The sequence below is a fragment of the Dicentrarchus labrax genome, unplaced genomic scaffold (assembly GCF_905237075.1).
Source record: "Dicentrarchus labrax unplaced genomic scaffold, dlabrax2021, whole genome shotgun sequence".
Taxonomy (NCBI): Eukaryota; Metazoa; Chordata; class Actinopteri; family Moronidae; genus Dicentrarchus; species Dicentrarchus labrax.
The window spans coordinates 18,302,569-18,324,511 of record NW_026136704.1 but is presented as its reverse complement, the minus strand read 5'-3'; the positions used below and the strand labels follow the sequence as shown (position 1 = coordinate 18,324,511).

Below are 21,943 nucleotides of genomic sequence, written 5' to 3'. Positions count from 1 at the left end.
AACTTATTGTAAAAGCCCTTAAAAATGACCTCTAGGCGGCGCTGTTTGTACACATGGCGGTGACACATGTGGAGCCTGGGTGGTGCTCCGCCTCACAGGCTCAGCTGAGGGCGATAAAAACACGTCACCTGTGTTTGGTACGTAAGTTGAAACGTCTTCTCCTGACACGTGACCCAGACCCGGAACTCGGTGACGTCCCAGAACAACAAAGATGGCAGGGATAGGAAGCAGCAACTACTGGGAAGGTAAGGGAGCTAAATTACACTCGATTCACAGCAAACAGTGTGTGTAGCAACATCTAGTACAGCATTCATGTTGTCAACAGTTCATTTTCCAGTGTGGGTGACGGCGCGTTTGTCCCTCACGTCCCCGGTTTAAACATACGTGTCCCTACAACGACTAGCTAGCTAACACATCGCCATGTAAGTTAACGTTGTTAATGAAGCTGCTCAGTCTGCGTCCCCCTCTGAACACCTGGGGTCAGCTCTTACTGTCACTATCATTAGATGGTAACTGTAATGTTAATGATTAGCAAGGCAGCTCGTTTAGCTTACTCAGTTGGTGCAGGTTTAATCAGCGTTGTTGTGCTCATAACGTTACTTTGGACGAATTAAAAACGATCTGTGTGTTTTTGTTCTGTGTGTTTTTGTTCTGTGTGTTTTTGTTCTGTGTGTTTTCTTGTGTTACAGATCTGCGAAAGCAGGCCAGACAGCTGGAGAATGAACTTGACCTGAAGTTGGTCTCCTTCAGTAAACTGTGCACCAGCTACAGCAGCTCCAGGGATGGACGTCGAGGAGACTCGTAAGTTTTCTGTCCCACCTCCAGAGTCAACGACCGACAAAGCAACAGTCTGAGTAGATTATCAGACATACAGGTTATGATATATTTAGAGGTTAAAGTGTTTCTGACTAATATTAGGTTAATGAAGGCAAGGACACATCTCACCTGATTGAGATTTGTAGGTGGAGTTCCCTTGATGTGATGGCTAAAATAGTAATCTGACATCTGAAACAGGATTATTTATTATTTATTATATTAATCAAATAGACGATTCATAGAAAATGTATCTGCAATTATTTTGGTAATCGATTTATCATTTCTGTAATTTTTCAAGCAGAAATGATAATATACATTTTTCACTATTGTTTTTTATTTAAAGACCAAATTATTATTGGTCTGATTAATTGATACAGAAAATAATTGTTAGCTGCCGCCCTAATTAATTAAAGTCCTTCCATGTGTGCTAGTGAAAGGATGCCTACCTAAAACCTATATAAAGGGAATAATCTATAATAGGGGTTGTCTGTGATCAAAAAATCACGAAAATTATCCCAACATTTGTTTAACAATCTCAAAGATCATTTAGGTGCACGATGTGGCCCGATTTGTAGTGATCAGAGTGCCTGGACATGTGGTAGGAGGTTTGCTAGCACAGGAAGGTGTTTGCTGCAGGAAGGAAGTGTCTATGAACAATACATTGAATCCGTACCAACTCTGTGTGGTTGTTCCCTAGCTGTAATAACCTAGGAGGGAGGCATGTGACGGAGAACTTCCCTATAGAGATCCTGCATATTTGTTTCCTTTGCTTATTAAGCCACTGCTTTCTGAGCTGTAAGGAGGAAAGTTTGACTAGAAACAGCCATCTGCATATGAAAGATTCTTTGTTTGCAAGTGGTGCTGGTTTGATCTCCCATTCAACAACCAGTTTACATCCTTACACATTAACTGAATACTACCCAGCTAAGAAACTACCATAACTACCCATGTAGTACCTGGAGTACTGTATGTTTCCCAGAGGATTGTCTTAGGTCATACATACTTTGGTTGCTAAGTGGATGGTGTTATTAAGACATTTTTAATTATTTATTAATTTATTATTTTTATTTGGACTTCACACCTGCCAAAAATGTTCACAAAGTGTACACTATTTGAACCACACAATCTGCGAAACAACTCAAATTAGAACAGTATATTTTTAAATATTTAGCCAGAAGAAACCAGTAAAAATGTTATTTTGCAGCATTAATAAAAAATTGTACAAACATACAGCTTTCATCAAATTGCTCTCCATTCTTTGTTTCTCCTCCTCAAGGTCAGACACCACCCCATTGTTAAACAACTCTACCCAGGACAGGATGTTTGAAACCATGTCAGTGGAGATTGAACAGCTGCTGGCCAAAGTAAGTAAATTCTCATGGGCCAGTGGCCCGTGAAAGGCCAGCAAAAAGACTCTAATAAGAACAGCATTAGATTTATGGCTTGTTTTTCATCACCTAAAGAGCAGACTGTAGGCTCTACTTGTCCACATTGGACCTGGTAATGCTTAAATGTATTAATATGTATTCAGTTCAACTCAAAGATTTAGGATTCATAATATTTCTTTCATTCCTCCTGAGGCAGTTTAAAGGTAGACTATGTAAACAACAACAGATCACAACAGAAGAGTAGAATTTAACTATACAGTATCATTTCTGAAGTTCACGAGTACATGAGATGTAAATCAAAAACAGCAGCTACGTTATAATAGAAATATTCTGCTGGTCTGATCACAAAAAGATACAATGCATTGATCCCTATAAAGTGCCATGAACGATGTAATAAAAATTGTAGATCCTCCAAGTGGTGCATGTTGTATGTTTATCGTGTTTACTATGTGCAGCTTGTTGTATTGGGACTCTGTGTGGGTCTTTATCTTCTGTCTGTCCATCCATTCATTTTCCATCTCTCTGTCAGCTGACAGCAGTGAATGACAAAATGGCGGAGTACACCAACGCACCGGGCACAGCTTCTCTCAATGCTGCACTCATGCACACACTCCAGAGACACAGAGACATCCTACAGGTTTGCCCTCTTATTCTTCTTAGTTTTTTCCCTTTATTCTTTTTGCTTATCTATTTACTATTCTCTTCTATGTATTTTCTTTACATTTATTGTTTTAGGTTTTCTCCAAATGAACCTCTTCTTCATTCTAAATTTAATTTGCTTTGTACGCAGGATTACACACATGAATTCCACAAAACCAAAGGCAACTTTTTGGCCATACGGGAAAGGGAAGACCTGCTAGGATCTGTAAGGAAAGACATTGAGTGAGTACCACCTTTATGATTAATTTGACCGTTCAATGCACAGACGTATTGATAACTCATTCAGTAAATGGCCAGCACACAGTCTCTCATTGTGTTGCTCACATCAAACTGTGCATGATACTGTATACAAAACAAATATTATGTGATGCATTACTTGTGTTTGATCTTAGTGACAATGAAGGGAAAAAAATTCCTTGGAGGGATAGTTGAACCTTGACTTCTACTTGGCACACTCTGGGAAAATGTTGGCCATTAAAATGTAAGAAGATTCATGGCCTCTTTGGCCTTGTATTGAGAAAGTGTGTCCTCTCCTCAGATTGGCTCAGTTGTGAGTGAGTGTATTGAAATGAGATGAAGGCTCCCCCAGACCATGACTCCTGTTGGGTTTTTTTTGTAATGGCTTATTGATCTGTAAGACGCAGCAGTGAGCATACGGTGAGCACTGCAGGATTCCTATTGATCCCCCTCCATCCAACGAGTCTGCAGATAGCCTGCAGATACCTCACACAGTCATACGTGTTCCATAGGCCTCACCGTCACTTTACGGTAGATCATAACTCTTTCTCATTAAGATCTCAGAGTGCAACTTAAAATTTTATTCTAACGGTGTTGTTAAAGACTTGATAACACCACATACACACACATACTTATTCTTAAAGTATTACTGGTATTATTGTTGTTCTTGTTGTTATTGCTGCCGTTATTTGTATGATTGTATGATTAATTCCAAAGTTAAAGAATGATTATTTATTTTTGTATATGAATGAATTTCCAGAAGACTGAGTTAAGCTGTTTATTATTGATCCCTGTAGGGAAATTCTTTCTTAGGGAAAGTATTAGGAGCAGTGGGCAGCCACTGTGCAGCACCTGGGACCAATTCTGTTTCTAAGCCAGTGCCTTGGTCAAGGGCAGTGACTAGAGAATTAACCTAATATACATGTTTTGGTGCTGGTGGAAACCAGAGCAACCGGTAGGAAACCCACGCAAACAAGAAAGGGGAACATGCAAACTCCACGCAGCCCCAGCTGGGATTTAAACCTGTACTCGGACTTTCTTGCTGTGAGGCGAGGTGCTAATCACTGAGCAACTGAGTTGAAGAGTAACATGCCACTTCTCCTCTCAACAGCCTTCTTTCTTTATCCGTAAATGAACAAAGTTAAGTTAACCTGTTTTATAACTAATTGTATCAGTGCACCACCAAGCTGTTATTATCTAATGATAATTTATAGTCGCAGCTACACATAATCTAATTTGAACAGTTTGTCTACGCATTTAGTAACATCCCATGAGGACAGCACCACATGCAACATTTCACTCAATCTTCTCATTAAATCACAACACTAAGGAGTGCCACTGACCCTACTAATGGGCTCAGTGCTGATGAATCTAATGCATAGAAATGAGCCGGTGTTGTTGACCCGGTGTGCAGCCTAACAATGACTAATGTGCCCAGGGCCCGCTAATGAGGGAACCATCTGAACTTACAGGTAGAGGAATTACAACTGCTGCTTTTACGGCACAGTGCAATGAGACGTTGAGTCGTACCGAGAGAATTTCTTTTGAATAGCAATAAGCCATTACCTCCCTCACTTATCTTTGCTGATGGGGCATGGGAACGTGATAAGCTAGGACTTGAGAATATGTGAAAGCAGCCTTATCCTGAACAGCTGGAAGACTGAAATAGTTCAGAACTTGCATCATAACAACAGCATGATAATAAACCTGTTTCACAGTTTTTAAACTTAATATATTCTGGATTGAGTTGTGTTTGGAAAGCAAAATGTTCTGAGATCTGTTGGCTTTCGTCCATGTATACAATGATAGATGTTTATGCTGCAGCTGAGCCTTTGTCCCTTTTGTCAGGTAGAGGGCAGTAGAGATCTTGGTCATGTAGTAAACCTGGCCAGGACCCTGTTCTGTACATTTTTATGTGTGTCCGTGTTGTTTACACTGCACACACAAAAAATCCATACTTATTAAAAGAAATAGTGCACACTGTCTCATTTATACAAGCACGTAAATGAGCAATAAGACATTTTATCAAAATCTCACACACACACAGACACAGACACAGCTACACCATTCAAAACCGTAGAATGGAGCGCAGCTGAGCTCAGACCGAATGCCCCCTGTGCTCCTGCTTTCATTTTAAATGTCAGCAACAAAAATGACAGCTTGCCTGTGATTTACATTGGTGCCCTTTTAAAAAGCCTTGCTGAAGTGATGAAGCTGGCTGTCGGTACAGGAAATTCTTGCCCCACAAAGACATCAGCTCTGCCAGTCAGGCGGCCAGCTTGGTCTCAAGGCAGCCACTGTGTAGTGTGCTGTGTGTGCACTGAATATAGTATTTCCATTCAATGGCTTTGGATGGCGCACTGGGGATGAAGTAGGCACATTTGTTCATGGACTGCTTGCGGTGATCTGGGTGGGGTAGGATGTTTATGGTGTATGTCTGCATACCCTTATGTTTCACCGTCCCCCCTCCTTCCCTGCTCTTTATCTCGTTATCGCCCAACAGGAGGGTGGGGCCGTGTTAAATGAGCAGAAACCCAGGAGAGCACTGGGAGTCAGCTGTTCAGCAATGCTGATAGCTACAGTTGCATCAAGCAAAAGAGAATGGGTGTGATATGTTCGCTCTGTGAATGGTATAACAACCCATCCATTTACTTTTACTGCTTTGCTGCCTGATAGCTCATTAATAGAGCACATCGCTTCATTTCTGTTTCTTCATTAACCTGAGATTGTACAATGCTATCAATGTGTGGATAGAATCAGTGGTCTCTTACATAGATAATCAATAGAGTAGTATAAGAATTGTAAGCCATCAAAATCAATAGTTTATTATCCGTTCTAGGCTGCCGTCCTAGAACTGTTGTTTGCTTTGAACCAGAAGCCGAGCACCTCCTTTAGCCCTTTCCCACTGCCCAGTATGGGATGTTTAGCTGTGTTGTGGCATGTTGAGCTGTGATTTTACTCATTTCCACTGCTAGCTTTAGAGGAGGGAAGAACCAGACTGGCTCACAATGCATGGCTCTGCTTGGGAACAAGATGACCATCTCTGTCCTTCCAAGTTGTGTTGTTTCAGTAAACTTCCTGGTTTAACATGCATGGTCATGCAAATGACCAGAGAAGAGTAACTATATAATGCAAGGTGGTCTGTTTCACTCCTACCATCCTGTTTTTGCTTTTAACCAACCGGCAATAGCCTGTTTTCTGATTTGGTTTACTACAAGTATACTTGTTCTCTGTTAAGTTACTACTAACCGAACATTTCCTGCTGCTGCTGCTGCTTGCTTCACATTAAGAGCTTTCCATTGGTGAACCACAAGAAAGCTTTTACTGTAAAGCAGGTAGAGGGAATGCAGTGGTATTGGCGCTGACTGCTATTTCATAAAAAATGGTGTACACAGCAGTTATGCCAGTGCTTTTTGTCAGTGGATCCGATTTAATATAGCAAGGATTAGTAAAAAAAAAAAAAAAAAAAAAAAGTAGCCAAACTGAGCTAGTAAGATAAAGAGCTGTAGGCCACGTGTGTCAAAACTAGTCAACCGTTTTCAGCTCTGGTCTTTTGACTGCGGATGAGGAAAAGAAAAGGTGGTGGTGATGGAAAAATGTCTGGGTAGCCATTCAGGTAGCTCTTTCCCCGAGCGAGTGATTCTGACGCCCACTGATATGAACAGACTCATTGGTGCGACTGCGAAAGCTACAGCCTGTGATCAGGCTCAAGGCTGTCGACTGTCAGTTAACTGTCAGCTTCGTCTGTCAGGATCCCTGAAATAAGACTTTATTTCCAGGTATCCGGGGTATGGTTGTGAAGTCTGGATCTTTTTTATGTTTTTGACTTAGATGCCATAACTTATCATTGACTGAAGGCAGAAAATGTACATTCTCTCACTGTTTTTCAAATGTTATGTTATATTTCACAAATAGCAAATATTGTCCCATAACTTTCTTTAATTTGTAACTTCATTCAAAATGTTTAACCAGTGTATCTGCATGCCCTTTTCAGGACATACAAGAGTGGCTCCGGGGTCAACAATAGAAGAACGGAGCTTTTCCTAAAGGAGCACGAGCACCTGAGAAAGTAAGTTCCCACCTCCTTTCTATACCATATTTGAAGAATGTATAGTAATCAAGACTCAAAGTTTTTAATTTTTTAAAAATTTTTTAAGGATATTTATTCGTTTTGGCATATAAATCCCAGCAGTTTAAAGCAGAATATAGCTGCCATTTTTCCAGAGCTGTACAGCCTTTCCTGGCAAAGCAGTAGCCTCAGCTTTCCAGAAATCAAAGCTGGGATAACTCATCTTGATGGTGCAGCACAGCCATTTGAAATAACACTGGTTACTGATGTTCGCTTGTCAAGATCTGGCACCCCTTGGCACTTTACCTCTTAATGCCTTTTCTCTCCAGCAGATCGGAAGTCACTTTTTCATAATGTTACGTTCATTAATCTAGAGTTTGTTGTATACTTAAATTTTTTTAACTTGAGTGCTTTCCTGGCTAATAAAGACAAACCTTTTGTGCTTTACTTAACACTGTGTGGAAGAAAATATTGGCAGTAACAGGTTTCGATTCAGCTGTGGGGTGGACTTTTCACTTTATTTCCGTGACACATGATTCAAAATAAGCTAATTCACAAAACAACTTTCCACTCTATTACATAACTTTGCATCTCAAAGCTGTTAAGTTAGGCATACTTAGACTTTTCATTCTGACACAGTAGTTCAAACCGTGATCTGCCAGCAACCTCATTAGTGCCCTACTATCATTTGGCTGACTCTCGAGCCCTGCAGAACAGCATGACGTAGCAAAGTTTGCAAAATCTGTATATGTGTACCTGTGTGTGAGAGGTGTGAGAGGCACCCTGTGTGTAAAGTAAAATTGGATGTCAGCAGGACGGACACACACACACACACACAAACACACACACACACACACACACACACACACACACACACACACACACAAACACTCAAAATCCAAATAAACCACAGAAGAGCTTTTAACTTTGCTCAGGCTTGAATATCCCATCTGATAATTTGGACATGGCTAACAAATACAAAGCAGCCTGATTGATTCTCTCTTTGGCTAGATGTTTGTTTTTCTGTTTCAACCTGAAAGGACTCAATTATTCGCCATCAAAGACCTCTTCATTCATTTCAGAACAGACATTACCTGCTCTGACATGCTAATGTTTACTCTTCCACAATTAATACAGTTTCCTAATAGGCTTGTACATATGTATGTTCATGTGTGGATATAGCCAGACATGTGTGTTGTTGTTAAATGTTATCACATCTAGAGACAATATTACTTTTTAGGGTTTAGCAGTGGCAATTTTCAGGACTCTTGTGTTTTAGATTTTTAATTTTATGGCTGGCTTATGCCTTAAATTATTAATTTGCATCAACATTATCAGCTAAATGAAGTCTGACTTAGAAACACCCTGTAAAGTACCACTTCAGTCAACTTTGGGCCTTGTTTCTGTAACAGCTGCCATGCTTTGTGACAGTAATGTAACAAGAGATCTGTAGCAAATGGTGATGAAACTGATGGGTTGATGCAACCTATGTTAATCCAAGATGTATTACATGGGATTTGGTGCACTTCACTATATTGCAAGATGCGATACAATATGTGAAGATTCAAATTGAAGATGAAAAAGATTATTATATTTTATTATGAACCCTGTATTGTGAATTGTATCAAATCTTGCAATCTTGTTAATTGCAGTAGCATTCTGTCAGTGTAGTTGCATAGATTCTCCAACATTGTGTCAAGTGTCAAGTCGCATTGTGTCTCTATGACACTACTAGGAAAGACCCAAGTGAATGCTTTAATGGATTCATGCAGTGAAGCAGAGAGAGAGAATCACTCTTCCTGTCCTGTCATTAAGGGAGTCGCCCTGAAAAAACAGTCATATGGTTACATGTATCTGCTGTGTAACTTGTAGTATTTCTTTTCTCGATAATGTGGTGTCAGGAAATTCTAAGATTCAACCTAATTTATTCAAATGGGTCTCCAAATGACCAAAACTGAATACTGAAGATAAAATAAGCTCAGAAATGTGAATTGAGAACAGGGTTGTCCAGTGACGCATTGTGCTGAACCTCCTCCGGCTTGCTGTAGCCACTTGCATTCCCAGCAGGCAAGCTCTTGTGCCAATCCAGCTCAACTGATCACAATATTGATAATGAAATAATCTTATTAAACCACAACCCATATTATAGGACTTCCCCAGACCATTGGCAAAGATGGGAGGGGAAAGAGGAGATTGGAGATGAGGATCAAGTTACGCTTGATTGATCCTATTAGAGCCATAAAACAGGAAAGAGGGCCTTAAGAGAAAAGGACTAAAATGTGTTAGCGGCCAGCGCAGTGGTTTGAAGTTTTACTGAGGGCAGAGCACAGATAACTCGATTAAAGAGGAGATATTCCTGACACAGTCTTTGATGCTCTCTTTTCAAAAGACAATTTTATGAATGATGAAGTTTCCCATATGTGAATTTACATAATCTGTTTGGATCTAATTAAATATTTAATATTCACACCATGTTAAAGAGAGTCTGTGGGGTTGTCATTTTGGTATTGGTATAAATTTGCAAACGCAGCATAGGATGCATTGTATCGTGACTCTGTGTGTGAGTCTATAATATATCAGCATGTGATGGTTCCAGCATTGCCAAACTGACCAGCTAAGACTAATCACTTTCCAATGGTTAAAAAAAACCCAAAACAAGTCCCTTCCAGTTAATCTACAAATGACTCCTGTGGGCGGAGTACATGCCAGCCTGCATTAATTCTCAACAGAGCCCAATGAGACAGACTTTAATGTATAAGATAGCCTCCTCTCTAGTTCTTGTTGGTAGTGATGAATCTTGTATAGTTCCACATCAGTCAGACTTGTTGTGTGCGAGTTCAGCTCATCCCTTTCTCTTTCTCCTTCTTTGTATGTCTGTTTTTCCGTTTCTCTGTGCCATAAAGGTCAGTGTTCATGAATAATCTAGAGGGAGGGAGGGGTAGGTCCATTAAAAGTTCATGTTGGACCAGCTCTAATGGCAGTGGTCATTCCAATAAGGACTTCCTGTCAAACAGAATTGTTTTTTTTACCACAGCAGTGGTGCCAGTGTGAAGCAAAGCAAATTTACACCTTACACTGACACACATTTGTTTCTTTTTTCTCTTGCCTCTTTACTTTCATAAAGTGGACTCTTCCAGCTCTGGTACTAGAGAATCAGTCCACGCTGCCTACAGCAAATCTGTGTCTACTCTCATTAACTAACATAATTCCATTGGAATTGCATGCAATAGACTCAACAATCCTCTGGTTCCAAGGCTGGATCACTTCCTGGCACTGTACACTGTCTGAGGACATCTGAGCCTGCCAAATTCATGCTAAACCAGTTGTTGAAAGCTCTATCTAGCAATGTGCATAATTCCCCAGTTGTCTTGGGTTGATGAGCCTCTGGGTCTAAATTGTGTTGGGGTGGTTGGACTGGATATTATAGAGTTATATTTGCTTGCAAGTTTAGTTTAGAATTACTTTGTATGCATTCATGCAGCATCTAAAAGTTTTAAAAACCATAAAGGTCCAGTGTGTTAGGAGGATCTGTAATATAATATTCATAAGTATGTTTTCATTATAATCAACTGAATAGAGGAATGGTTACGTTTTGTTACCTTTTAGAATGAGTCGTATATATCTAAAGATGCTGCAGGTCGTCTTCCATGGAGTCCACCATGTTGAACCGCCATGTTTGTACAGTAGCCCATAACTGACAAACTAAACACTGTCTGTGGCCGTTTGCATTTTTGGCAGGTTTTGCAGCCACTGTAGTTTCTCCTTCGCACTAGGAAATGGAGGGGGAAGTGAGGTAGTTGTGATCTGCAACTACACTGCCAGATGCCACTAAAGTTAGTCTTAAGTATAATAAAATGTAAAAAACTATTATGTTTTTTGTCATAGCCATCCTGTTTCGGTTCCACTTTCTTTTGGATACTTCATGGAGTGTTTTTAACATTTCAACAGCTTATAAGTTGAGCTTCAACCATTTAACAGTTCACAAATTTAAGGTTTAGGCACAAAAACATGTTGTTCAGTCAGTAGCTATGATTAAACCAGAACTGTTTATTCCCCTTTCAAATGATTGAAAAGCTCAAATGGACTTATATTAATAGAAGATAATTATGGGGTCAGTATAACCCTACCCACTTCTGGGTAGCTTCAATTTCTGCTTTCATTTTTAACATGTTATATATTGTAAAAAGCGATGTTGGCGATAAAATACACAATTGGCAATAATCTGAAAGTATAGGTATATTGTTGGATCCTTCATCATCAAAGTTTTACCTGAAACATTTTGACCTAATTATTTACTTGCCACAGTGGCCACCTGCTGCAGCCTCTTTCTCTTTCTCACTACATTGTTTTCCTTCTCTCTCTCTTCTTTTCCCCAAGTTTGAGACCCCTGCTTTTATTCTCCCTGGCTTGTTGCCCACTTTAAGAAGTTCGATCTGAACTGCCAGTTCCCTGATATGCTAATGTAATCAGCAGAGGAGCTCTGAGGATTCAGGATAAAGTACCGCCCTGCTCTCTCTGGCTCACCAAAGGGATCTAAACAGTTCAAATTCAATTCAGAAAGTTTAGAGATTCTGTTAGAGGTTTACCCAACATGAATGTGAAAGTGTCTGACACATTTTGGGTCAGTTCATTTCTGTGCTTTGCTCTCTTTGGATATCACTGAGCTGCTAGAAGATGGACCTCAGCACCTAACAGACACAGGTTTTGTTGAGCGCATCAACCATCATCACTGACAAGCTCATATTTATCAGTCAATTATGATTTGTTGCAAGTGCATTTTCCAGTAAAGACATTATTAAGATTGTGTACCATTTATTGCCACTTTGTTGTGGAAGAAGGCACCATTTTCCTAATTGATTCCAGTCAAGTGTTTTGCTACTTACTTGCCCAAGGACTTCCCATTTAACTGATGTTCATCTCTGAGCAGCCAGATGCTTTACATCACCACAGCTTTTTCTCTGCTGCCCAGTTGCAATGTGTAGGGCCGGCTCCACCAGCAGGACTGTCAACAAAAGAATGAAGGAATATTTAGTAGATCCTTAGTCCTTAGTTATTACAGATTCCCAGCGTTTACCAAAATCCCAGTTTTTGCCACCATTTGCCTTTTTTGCACCTCTAGAGTCTAGCACTTTTTATATGCTTGGGTTTTTGTATATATTAATTAGCCATGAAAGTTAATGGCACCGTTACTGTAAAGATCATCTCTCCGAATCTCACAGTGTGTAATGTGTGTTGAGTGTGTAGCAGTGGATTTTTGAATCAGCTCTGAGCTTTGATTTGTGACCAGTTTTCCTCTTTCCTGATGCAGTTTGCTTTCTGCAACTGTTGCCAAGATTTGCAAGCCCGTTTCCTAGGCAAAGTAATTAATGTTTCAGTTTACCTGGCTGATTCTATTAGTTGCCTCATATTGCTTTAAAAGCCAACCTGACAGAGCATTACTCTTAGAAGGTTGCTGTAAAGTATTTTCTTTCAGAATACCACTTCAAATAATTGACGAGTCAACAGAAAAGAATTCTGTTATCATTTCGATTCAAATCTTTTAAGTCATTTAGGCTTTGAGTGACTGCCAATGCAGACATCATTTCTTCGTTGACACATGCATGTGAGCCTTAAGCAGTCTTGTCTTTTTCTATGTTCATGTGTTGGCAAGAGAGGGCAAGGAAGCATGTGGGCAGGGTGGGTTGATTCATTACACTGGGAAAGGCAATTAGCTTGGAGCTAATGAGCGATTTAATGACCGCAGCAAAACACCACTGACTGAGGGAAACGGAAGGAACCCACTCAAAGCTGAAACCTCAGAAAGCCATATATACATAAACGTGATGGGACAATCAACCTCACCACTACAGCTGCAGCTTGATGATGGAGGGAACAAAGCATAAATCTTTTCCCCATCTCATCTATGCATATAAAACTCCATGAATCAAGGCTCACCTCAGCTCACAGGCACTCTCTCTTTTGCTCTTCAGCGCATGATTTATAAGGTGAACACCGTCGGCAGGCAGTTAAAGGTTTAGTTTTATCTGTCAGTCGTTCGTCTGTCCACCATGATGTTTTTTCTTCCATCATTTAAGACCAGTGTCAGGTGGCTGTGTGGCTGTCACCTCACCACATGGGGCTGAAGTTAATCAGATAAGCATAATGTGTTTGTAGGATTTTTTATTGACAGTCAGTTGTATGTAAGGCTGAAGAAGGGTTAGGTGTCATTGTTTTTCCTCTTTAAGCCTACACATCCTACTCCACTGTGCATGATGCTCCTACAATCCATTTGTGCCAGATCGTTACAATCCCTTTTCATCCAGTGATTTCATTCCTGTAAATTATTTCATTTCAGCGTTATAAAGACGATGGATATGATAGGATATTTCAAACTACTGCCAAGTAGGCGTTTGGTGCTCATATGCAGCACTATGATCCGAAACGAGAAGCCGGCCCAGCCCAAATCGTGACTGTGCGGTTTTCCTTTCAGTGTCCACTCTCATAGGAATCTCTTTGACTTCGTTCTACTGACATTTATTAGCATCCCTTGTTCATGGCAGTCCCTCTGACCTAACCCGTAACCATGCAACTGCAGGTAGAAATCAGAGACTAATGAGGTTGAGATGAGGTAAATATTGGGATTACAGCAATTAATCTCATCCCCATTTACTGATTGAGGTCAGTCCCTAGCATTACAGGTCATTTGCAGGACCAGTCTCAAAGTGATTATGTTAATATGTTACCCAGAAAATGGTCTCCCCTTTGAGAAATCAGTTGGTCAATACTTGACCATATAAGTGACCCGGTGAAGGTCACTTGTGTGGCCCACAATCAAATTTAGTTAGAACCTCTCAATGGTATTACTTGGCTATGTAGTTATATTATCATTTTTGTCTGCCTGAATCAAAGCTTAAGTTGCATTTTTGAACCTTGTAGTGCTTCTTCTGTAACAATCGACTTGTTTTTCTTATGAGATTATTAAGTCTTCCTCGTATTCATCATTTTTGAAAAACTGGATCTTTGAAACTCCTTTGAGGGCTACCTAGCATCTGTTAGCTGAAAAAAACTGGTAGCTCAGCGCACATACTTGCCAACAATGCATGTGTGCTTGTGCACATGCAGAGCTTCATGGTATATTTTCCCCTCACTTAAAAAGAAAACTGCAGTGCAGAGAGAGAATTGAATGTAAGGAGATCTTTATCCTCATCCAACTTTCTCTTTAAGTTTACCATGTGATAAAATTAATAAAATTAATACCTTCACATTAAATAATGTCATTAAAAGCGACATGGCACTCTCTCAAGGCCAAGGTAAAAAGGAGTCGATGGAGTCAGACAATTGTATGCATCATCAGAAGCTGCATTATGGATCGTGTTTATGGGCATGAGCACTGTGGGTTGGGGTTGGTTGGGTTCAGGCATGAGATTAAAAATACTGGTGTATTAGCCTTGAGATGGTCAAGTTGAAGTCCAGTCGGTAACATCTAGGAGGATCTATTAGCATGAATTGAATATAAAATTCCTATCTATATTTTAATTAGTGTATAATTGTTGTGTCTTTGTCACCTTTTAAAATGAGACATCCTTATCTACAGAGGCCGCCATTTTGAACCGCCATGTTTCTACAAAAGCCCAGAATGAACAAACCAAACGATGGCTTCACATAGGGTTGAACTGTTATTTAGTTGGTTGCGGTCTGCATCTTCACTGCTAGATGCCACTGAGCACACAGCCACACACTGGTCCTTTTTTTAAGGTCTAAAGAAAAGATCTAGGTAAAGGTTGGAGATGATTGTGGTCTAGTGTGGATAAGGTTTTGGTAGGAATCTTCGAGAGACCTTCCCTCTCTTCCTGTAACTTTGTTTGACTACGTAAGCATGCTAAGAGCTTAACAGAAGCCACATATTGAGCATGACAATGAGGATGTGGATTTGTTGAATGGATGTTGGGCTATGAAATACAATCCCTGCAATTTTGCTTGTTTGGTTTCCTTTAGTTCTCTGGAACATTATCCAAATTGATTCCAATTAGGGAATAAACTGCTGAGAGCATTGTTGTTTATGAGCAACCTGAGACATGAAACTGGTGTTGCAGCACGAGGTGTGCGTGTGCGCGTGTGTGTGTGTGCGCGCGTGCTTTCCAGTATTCTCTGTAGAACAAAAGTCGGCATTTGACACTCCCTCTTTAATGTAACTATACAGAATATTAAGCTCCAGGACCTCTGAAGTGGAGTTCCCTCAGGGTCTACTTAGTCCAGTCTTACTTAGTCATTGTGGGAATCATCCATGAGGAGAAAATAAACTATAACTACTATTCTATGCAGAGGTTAGAGGTTATACAGAAGAAATTAACAATAGCTTACAGTTATTTGTTAGCAGTTGAAACTACAGATTTGGGCTGTAAATATATCTAGTGTTTTGTGTGACCAATGTCATATATTACTTTCAGTTGTTGACAACATAGACACAGAGGCGAGACCACATTGATGTTAGTGGGGAAATTCAGATGACGTTATGCTGTGTTCTGCCAGACTGGTAAGATAGTGACAATGTGGGAGTTAATAAGATTGATATGAAATTTAATTCAGTTCTTTGTCCAGCTCAGTGTCACCAAGTAACTTGATTAGAGTTCAGTATTGATCGCAACCAATCTGAAACTGATACAGATGACTGCCCCCCTCGTCATTTACCATTCCATGTTTTTGCTACACTGCCTCATGTCAATAAGTAACCGCTCTTTCTCTTTCTCTCCCCGCCCCCCCTCTCCCACTCCTTGTTTATAGTTCTGACCGTCTGATGGATGACACAATAAGGTAAGACCTGCTTTCTGTGTTGCACATATGGAAACGCATATATTTGTATATGTGACAGCTCCCATCCCCCTTCCCCGTTGTCTTATCTACCAGCTTAGCCTGACTCAAAACCCTCAGTAGACCTTAACCTGGCCTGGATATGTCAAGCCTAACAGGTCATGTTGATCTTGGGCCAACCTGCAGAAATATTGTCCTTGTTTATTGTGCCTCCTGATTCAGTAACCACTATCTCACACCTCAGCCTAGATCATCTGAAAAGCAAAGTAAAAGAGTGGGCAGAGCTGCAGTTTTCTACCACTCTGCTTTCGCATTCAAAAGATTTTTAATGAGATTAATGTTCTTTACATAGAAACATGAGTGACTTCTGCACAATTTAACCATAATATGGTCAAATCATAAATATTTCAAGCTAAGTTCTAAGAAATCATGTTGAATTGTGTTTTTTTGGTATGACAAAAGTAAAATACCACTGTGCCCACGAGGCTCAGCAGCAATTGTTATGGAAAAGACTACAGCTGCCAATAAGAGCAACAAATTAAAACTGTTTAATTGTTTGAGTTCGGACAAAAGGCCTAACCATAGTCGCTGAATTCATCTAAAATGTATTTTTACAATACCCAACCTTTGATTTCAGCCTGATATTAGCAGTGCAGAAACCAGATCATTTTGCCCAATTAATGGTTTTTTCTTACTGTAATGTGTCTTAGGAGTTACGGTTGACTTCTTCCTCAGAGCTTGTATGTATATTGTTGAACCTTTCCTTTTTTATCAATGAACTTTTCAGTGTCGTTGCTTATTGTTTGTACTGGTGATTTAACTGGGTGAGTTTAATGCACAAACTACTTCTGGTCACATAAAATAGTCTGAGAATAAACGGGACTGTGACTAACTCCTCCCAATTCTTTCATCTCTCACTGCTCCCTCCTTCTTTCTCAATATCACATATGTTTCATAGGATTTACCCTCCCTCCCTTCAGTCTGTTTTTCTTCCATCTTCCTCCCTTGGTCATCTCCCATTGCCTTTTCTGTTTTCAGTCCTTGCATGACTACCCGTGGGATTGGCTAGAATAGTGGTCTGATTGGTAGATTTTGTCTCTGAAATGGCGATGCTGTGTTTCTCCCCTTTTGTTTACTTACTTTCTTTCCTTTATTTGTACATTTTCCCCCAATCTCAGCTTATTTTCCACAGCCCTTCTCTCAGCTTCTGCCACCACTGCATTTAGAAAAGCATTTCTTTGGATTTGATACTTTAGGTAAAGGTTATTTCTTCTGGCATTTTTCTTATCCAAATGGGCCTTCAGTCTTGGGATAGAGGATGTTGTTGAACAGATTGTGAAGCCCCTATGAATCAGATTTCTGATTTTGGGTAATATAAATAAAATTGACTTTAACTGACTTCCTTTGACAGGTAACTTAACAGCTTGAGACCACTGCCCAGGTCACTTTTAAACAGCGACCACTGACTGATCACACACAGTGTGTGTAGGAAGGGAGTCTTTCTCCTCCAGTTCTGATTCTCATGAGCTGGTTAACAATGAGATAAAGGCTTGGGGAGGTTGCTGGAGTCAGCAAAGTGTTTCTTCCTGACTGAGGGGAACATGATCCCCAAAACACTGCTCCAGGCCAAGACTGCGGACTGTCAGGAGATGCCATGACCTCACCCTCGCACCCGTGTGGAGGGTGTCCACATACTCATACTCACACGCGACAAATTCTGTCTCTACCTGCGTTCAAGCTCACACACACACACACATTCTCTGAGCCTGCTGCTCATCAATTTCACTCGCCAAAAGAGTAAACAACCTTGTTGATTTCATTTACCCTGTTTTGACCCGGCCCCTGTGGGGCGCTGTCACTCTGGGAAGGGTGGAGTTTGTCCCCTGTGGCCAGTGCTTACTGGTTGTCACCTTGCTGTTTAAGCATTACATCATGCTACTTGCAGTGAAGAAAAAAAAAAGGTTGGACCAATTGTTTTCAAACTTATAAACACTACACTTAAGTCAGTGTTTTACTTTGTTGAGTGGATTTCTTTTACCCAAATGCTCTCAACCGTAAAGGGCTGCTCAGTAGCTGCTATTGATTGTGTGTAACGGATGCCACAGAAGGCAAACATAGAGCCTGAAACTTTTCCTGCCAACTGCCCAGCTGCACTTTGCTATTGCTGAAAGTTGCTGAGGCCCAAGTTTGAGAGCAAGAGGGGTACAATATCACAGGAACTTTATACCTTCCTTCTGCAAGCCTAGGTGACTCACACTCGCTTCCTGTAGGTACCCAGAATGATTCCCTTCCTTGTCGCGTGGACGTGCCTACAGACAGACAGACATAGTCTATTTGATTGCTTCACAGGATATGAAGATTGGCAGACTACTGTTTTACTGTACCTTGCTTAATTTCTAATCATGTGTGAACTCACTGGCACTTTACACTACTAATGACAGCAACCACATGTAGGATATTGTCACTTCTCAACTCATTTCTCTTTCTGTCTCTTTAGTATTGCCATGGCGACCAAGGAGAACATGACCTCCCAAAGGGGCTTACTGAAATCCATACAGAGCAGGGTCAACACGCTGGCCAGTATCCTTTATGCTGCTTATGTGCTACAAGTAGAGGAAAGCACACAATAGATTAGAAGATGAAAGTTTCCTGTTATGAAATCACAAGTCCTTCAGAAATCGATGCTCACATATTGCATTCTATGATGGAAAGGTATTCCTTTCTTTATAATTTTAACACTAAACAAGTCTCCAGACCAACCTCATTCAAGTTATTATTAACAAACAGTTGTCTTATTAGTAATTGCTTTTTAAGCCGGAAGTCAGAATCCTTCTGTTTGTGAGTGTTCCTGATATCTTCACACATTTTCACACTTGGTTTTTGCATTGCATCAACAGTGAAATTGTTTGATCGACGCCTGATATCCAATGTTATTTTTAGACAGTAAGCTCTTCTGTACAGTGGATTTATATCCTAAAAAAATCTAATTTAAATAGAGTTTTTTTTTCTAAAATGAAACATTTGTGAATATCGAATATTTGTGATCTTCCTTTAACTTTTGACTTTCCGAGACCGTTTCCCAACCATCAACAATCTCATCCAGCGAATCAACCTGCGGAAGAGGCGGGACTCTCTCATCCTCGGCACAGTGATCGGCGTCTGCACCATTCTCCTCCTGCTCTACGCTTTTCACTGAAAGCACCGGCCTGGTGAAATCTTCACAGGAGCAGGATTGATCTGCTCTTTTATAGAGTGGGAACCCCAGGAGACCGAGCTCAGTGATTGGAGGACCCTGGAGGCTTCCTGAGCTGAAGGACATTCAGTTGGTCCAGTTCTTGAATGGGAACAACATTTTGGCCAACATGAACTACTGAACTTGTATTGAGCTGTGGGACAGATGGAGGGCTAGTGGTTGGGTGCTCTTCTGCCAACAAATAAAACAAGATTTTAAACAATTATATTAATAACTTGCTCGGAGAGAGACTGAAGGAAGTATGAAGAGACTGTGTGATGTATACTTTTTTTCACAGGTGGAAGGATTTTTAGTTGAAGGGTCCATTTTAATTGATGGAGTAGGATGGATAATTCATTGTGGGCTGTAAAATGTGAATTAATAAATTATTCATATCAGTATGTGCAAACTAGTGTGTGACACTACTACATACTGAACATCTAAAGCATTTTATTTTTTAAATTATATGATTTGAGCTCTGTTGGAAAGTGTATTGGGCCTTCTTATTTCTGAGCAGGTTAAACCACCAGGATGCCACAGCAAGGGTTATAAAAATTAATAGTATTTTTGCTACATTTCCATATCTCAATTTTTTAAGCATTTGCATTTCATTCCTCTTTTAGAGAATTGACAGGATGAGAGAAAGAGAGAGTGAATAGTGAATCCTTAGCTAGATTCAAACATTTCTGTTCGTTTCTGGTCTGCACCTGAACCTCCTCATTGGCTTTACATTTTGAGCTGAATCAATCAATGTGATAAATCATCAGGAAGAAAACCATTTTGATAATTGATCGAAAAGTATTTTTTCAAACAAATTCCAAATAGCTTCTCATATTTGAAGATGAGATGCCTTCAATATTCAAATCAATATTCAATATTCAATGTTTAGCATTTCAGCTGCTGGTTAGACAAACAGTCAGATAAGTGAAATGCACAATATGGTCAGCTATCAAATGTGTGTGTTTGGCTCTCACATGAACGACTAACTACCAGCACATCTATTTTCTTTTTTAAATCATAGGTTATAGGATGTCTGAGATTATAGGGTAAAAGTTCTTCTGCACCTTTATTGCCTTTAATTAGACAGACAGACAGAGACAGACAGACAGACAGACAGACAGACAGACAGACAGACAGACAGACAGACAGACAGAGAGAGAGAGAGAGAGAGAGAGAGAGAGAGAGAGAGAGAGAGAGAGAGAGAGAGAGAGAGAGAGAGAGAGAGAGAGAGAGAGAGAGAGCTTTGCAGCAAGGACTCAGCCTTGGTACATTGGGCACCAGCTGTGAGTGAGCTACTGCATGTGAAATAAGCATCTTGTATGAAGTGGTGAAATGTCTACCACAGCAAACCAGCCTCTTCTGTTGCCTTCAGTGCACTACTTCTAAATTTCTACTGAATGATTCAAACCATTTTGCACCTGTTGTTAGTATACCTGGCAGAGCCCATCATAAACCTCCTATTTGATTTACATCCACCTGGAAGTGACGCATTTAAAGGTGGGAAACTAGGCATACATCTGAGATGGGAATGCTTGCAGACTAGGTTTGACTTGTTTGATTAAAGTCAAGTTGGCCGGGGTGTAGAAATGTGAAAGCAAGGCAGCCGTGTGAGAAACATCAATGTGTTTTTGTCTCGCAGCTTCAGGCGGTTACTCAACTGGAATCCAAATAAAATAGGCTCACTTCAATGGGCTGAAGAGGATAAATTTGGTTTCTTGTCCTCATTCCCTCTGTTTGATGCTGTCTTCACAAAGAAAGACAAAGTATAGAAGACTGTGATCAGACTGCAGTTTCTATAAAATGTCCTCATGTTTTCTAGCTTTTTTAAAAAATGTTTACAGCACACAGACACGCATTTACATCTTTCCTTGAATATCTTACTTAATTTAGAAAGGAAATCCTGTGCTGAAGTCTACTTTTGGTTCAAACATGCACATGCCATCAAGTAGACTGCAGACCCTAACCTTGTGTTAAACTCCTGAATATTTCAGCTACTCAAACTGAACGCCACCCAAGCAGAACTAAAGCACCAGATCCTCTCACTTTGACGGGTCCCACTACACTGACTTCTGACAAGCACAAAGTCTGTGTATTCACAGCAGCTGAAATGTAAGACACAAGTCTGGTCCTCTGTATCTGTGTGGAAATAATGGCTATTTTAAGCAGTATTTCGTGAACGTCAGGGATGATTCGCTCGTCTGATGACTTTCGGGCCTTGATCGCTTTTCTCTGCGGATGTTTATTGATGAGATAAAAGGCTTTTTGAGTGTAAAGATAGGCATTATCCTAGCTTTTAGCAAAACAATCAAAATTTTTTTGGTCAATTAAAGGGCAGAATGTTTGTATATGAAACAGAGAAAAGCCCTTACCTTCAATGGCAGAAGAAAGGGTTACGTTATAGGCCGCTACTCTGCAGTGTGTAGGTGTGGGGAGCTTTAAAAGTGCAAAATCTGTTATGAATTCTTCATGTTCCATTTTTTTCCAGAACCATCTCTAAGGCATAGTTGTGGCAGTCATGATAAATGGTGTTTGTGTGCTGCTGTATGTACAGGGTTTTAAATATTATACGAGCAACAGCTGTCCAATATAGTGCACTCCAATACAGCAGCACTGCAGATGGCAGCCTTAATGTAGAGTAAAATCAATCTCTCTGATTCAGTCTCAATAAAAGCTGAACATTATGTATAAATACTACCTACACAAATGTGGTCTTTTATTCTGTAACCACGGGTGTAGCTCTTATTGTGTCCAATC

General features: G+C 40.2%; 1 protein-coding gene across 1 annotated transcript; it reads left to right on the top strand.

Annotated features, from left to right (window-relative positions):
• Window positions 1–135: 135 nt before the first annotated feature.
• Window positions 136–19,634, top strand: gosr1 (golgi SNAP receptor complex member 1). The gene is made up of 9 exons (XM_051398805.1): window positions 136–245; window positions 690–801; window positions 2,093–2,180; window positions 2,734–2,841; window positions 2,995–3,086; window positions 7,096–7,170; window positions 15,931–15,960; window positions 18,455–18,537; window positions 19,029–19,634. Exons 1-9 carry the CDS (start codon window positions 212–214, stop codon window positions 19,151–19,153), a joined length of 747 nt encoding a protein of 248 aa, XP_051254765.1. The 5' UTR covers window positions 136–211; the 3' UTR covers window positions 19,154–19,634.
• Window positions 19,635–21,943: the final 2,309 nt, after the last annotated feature.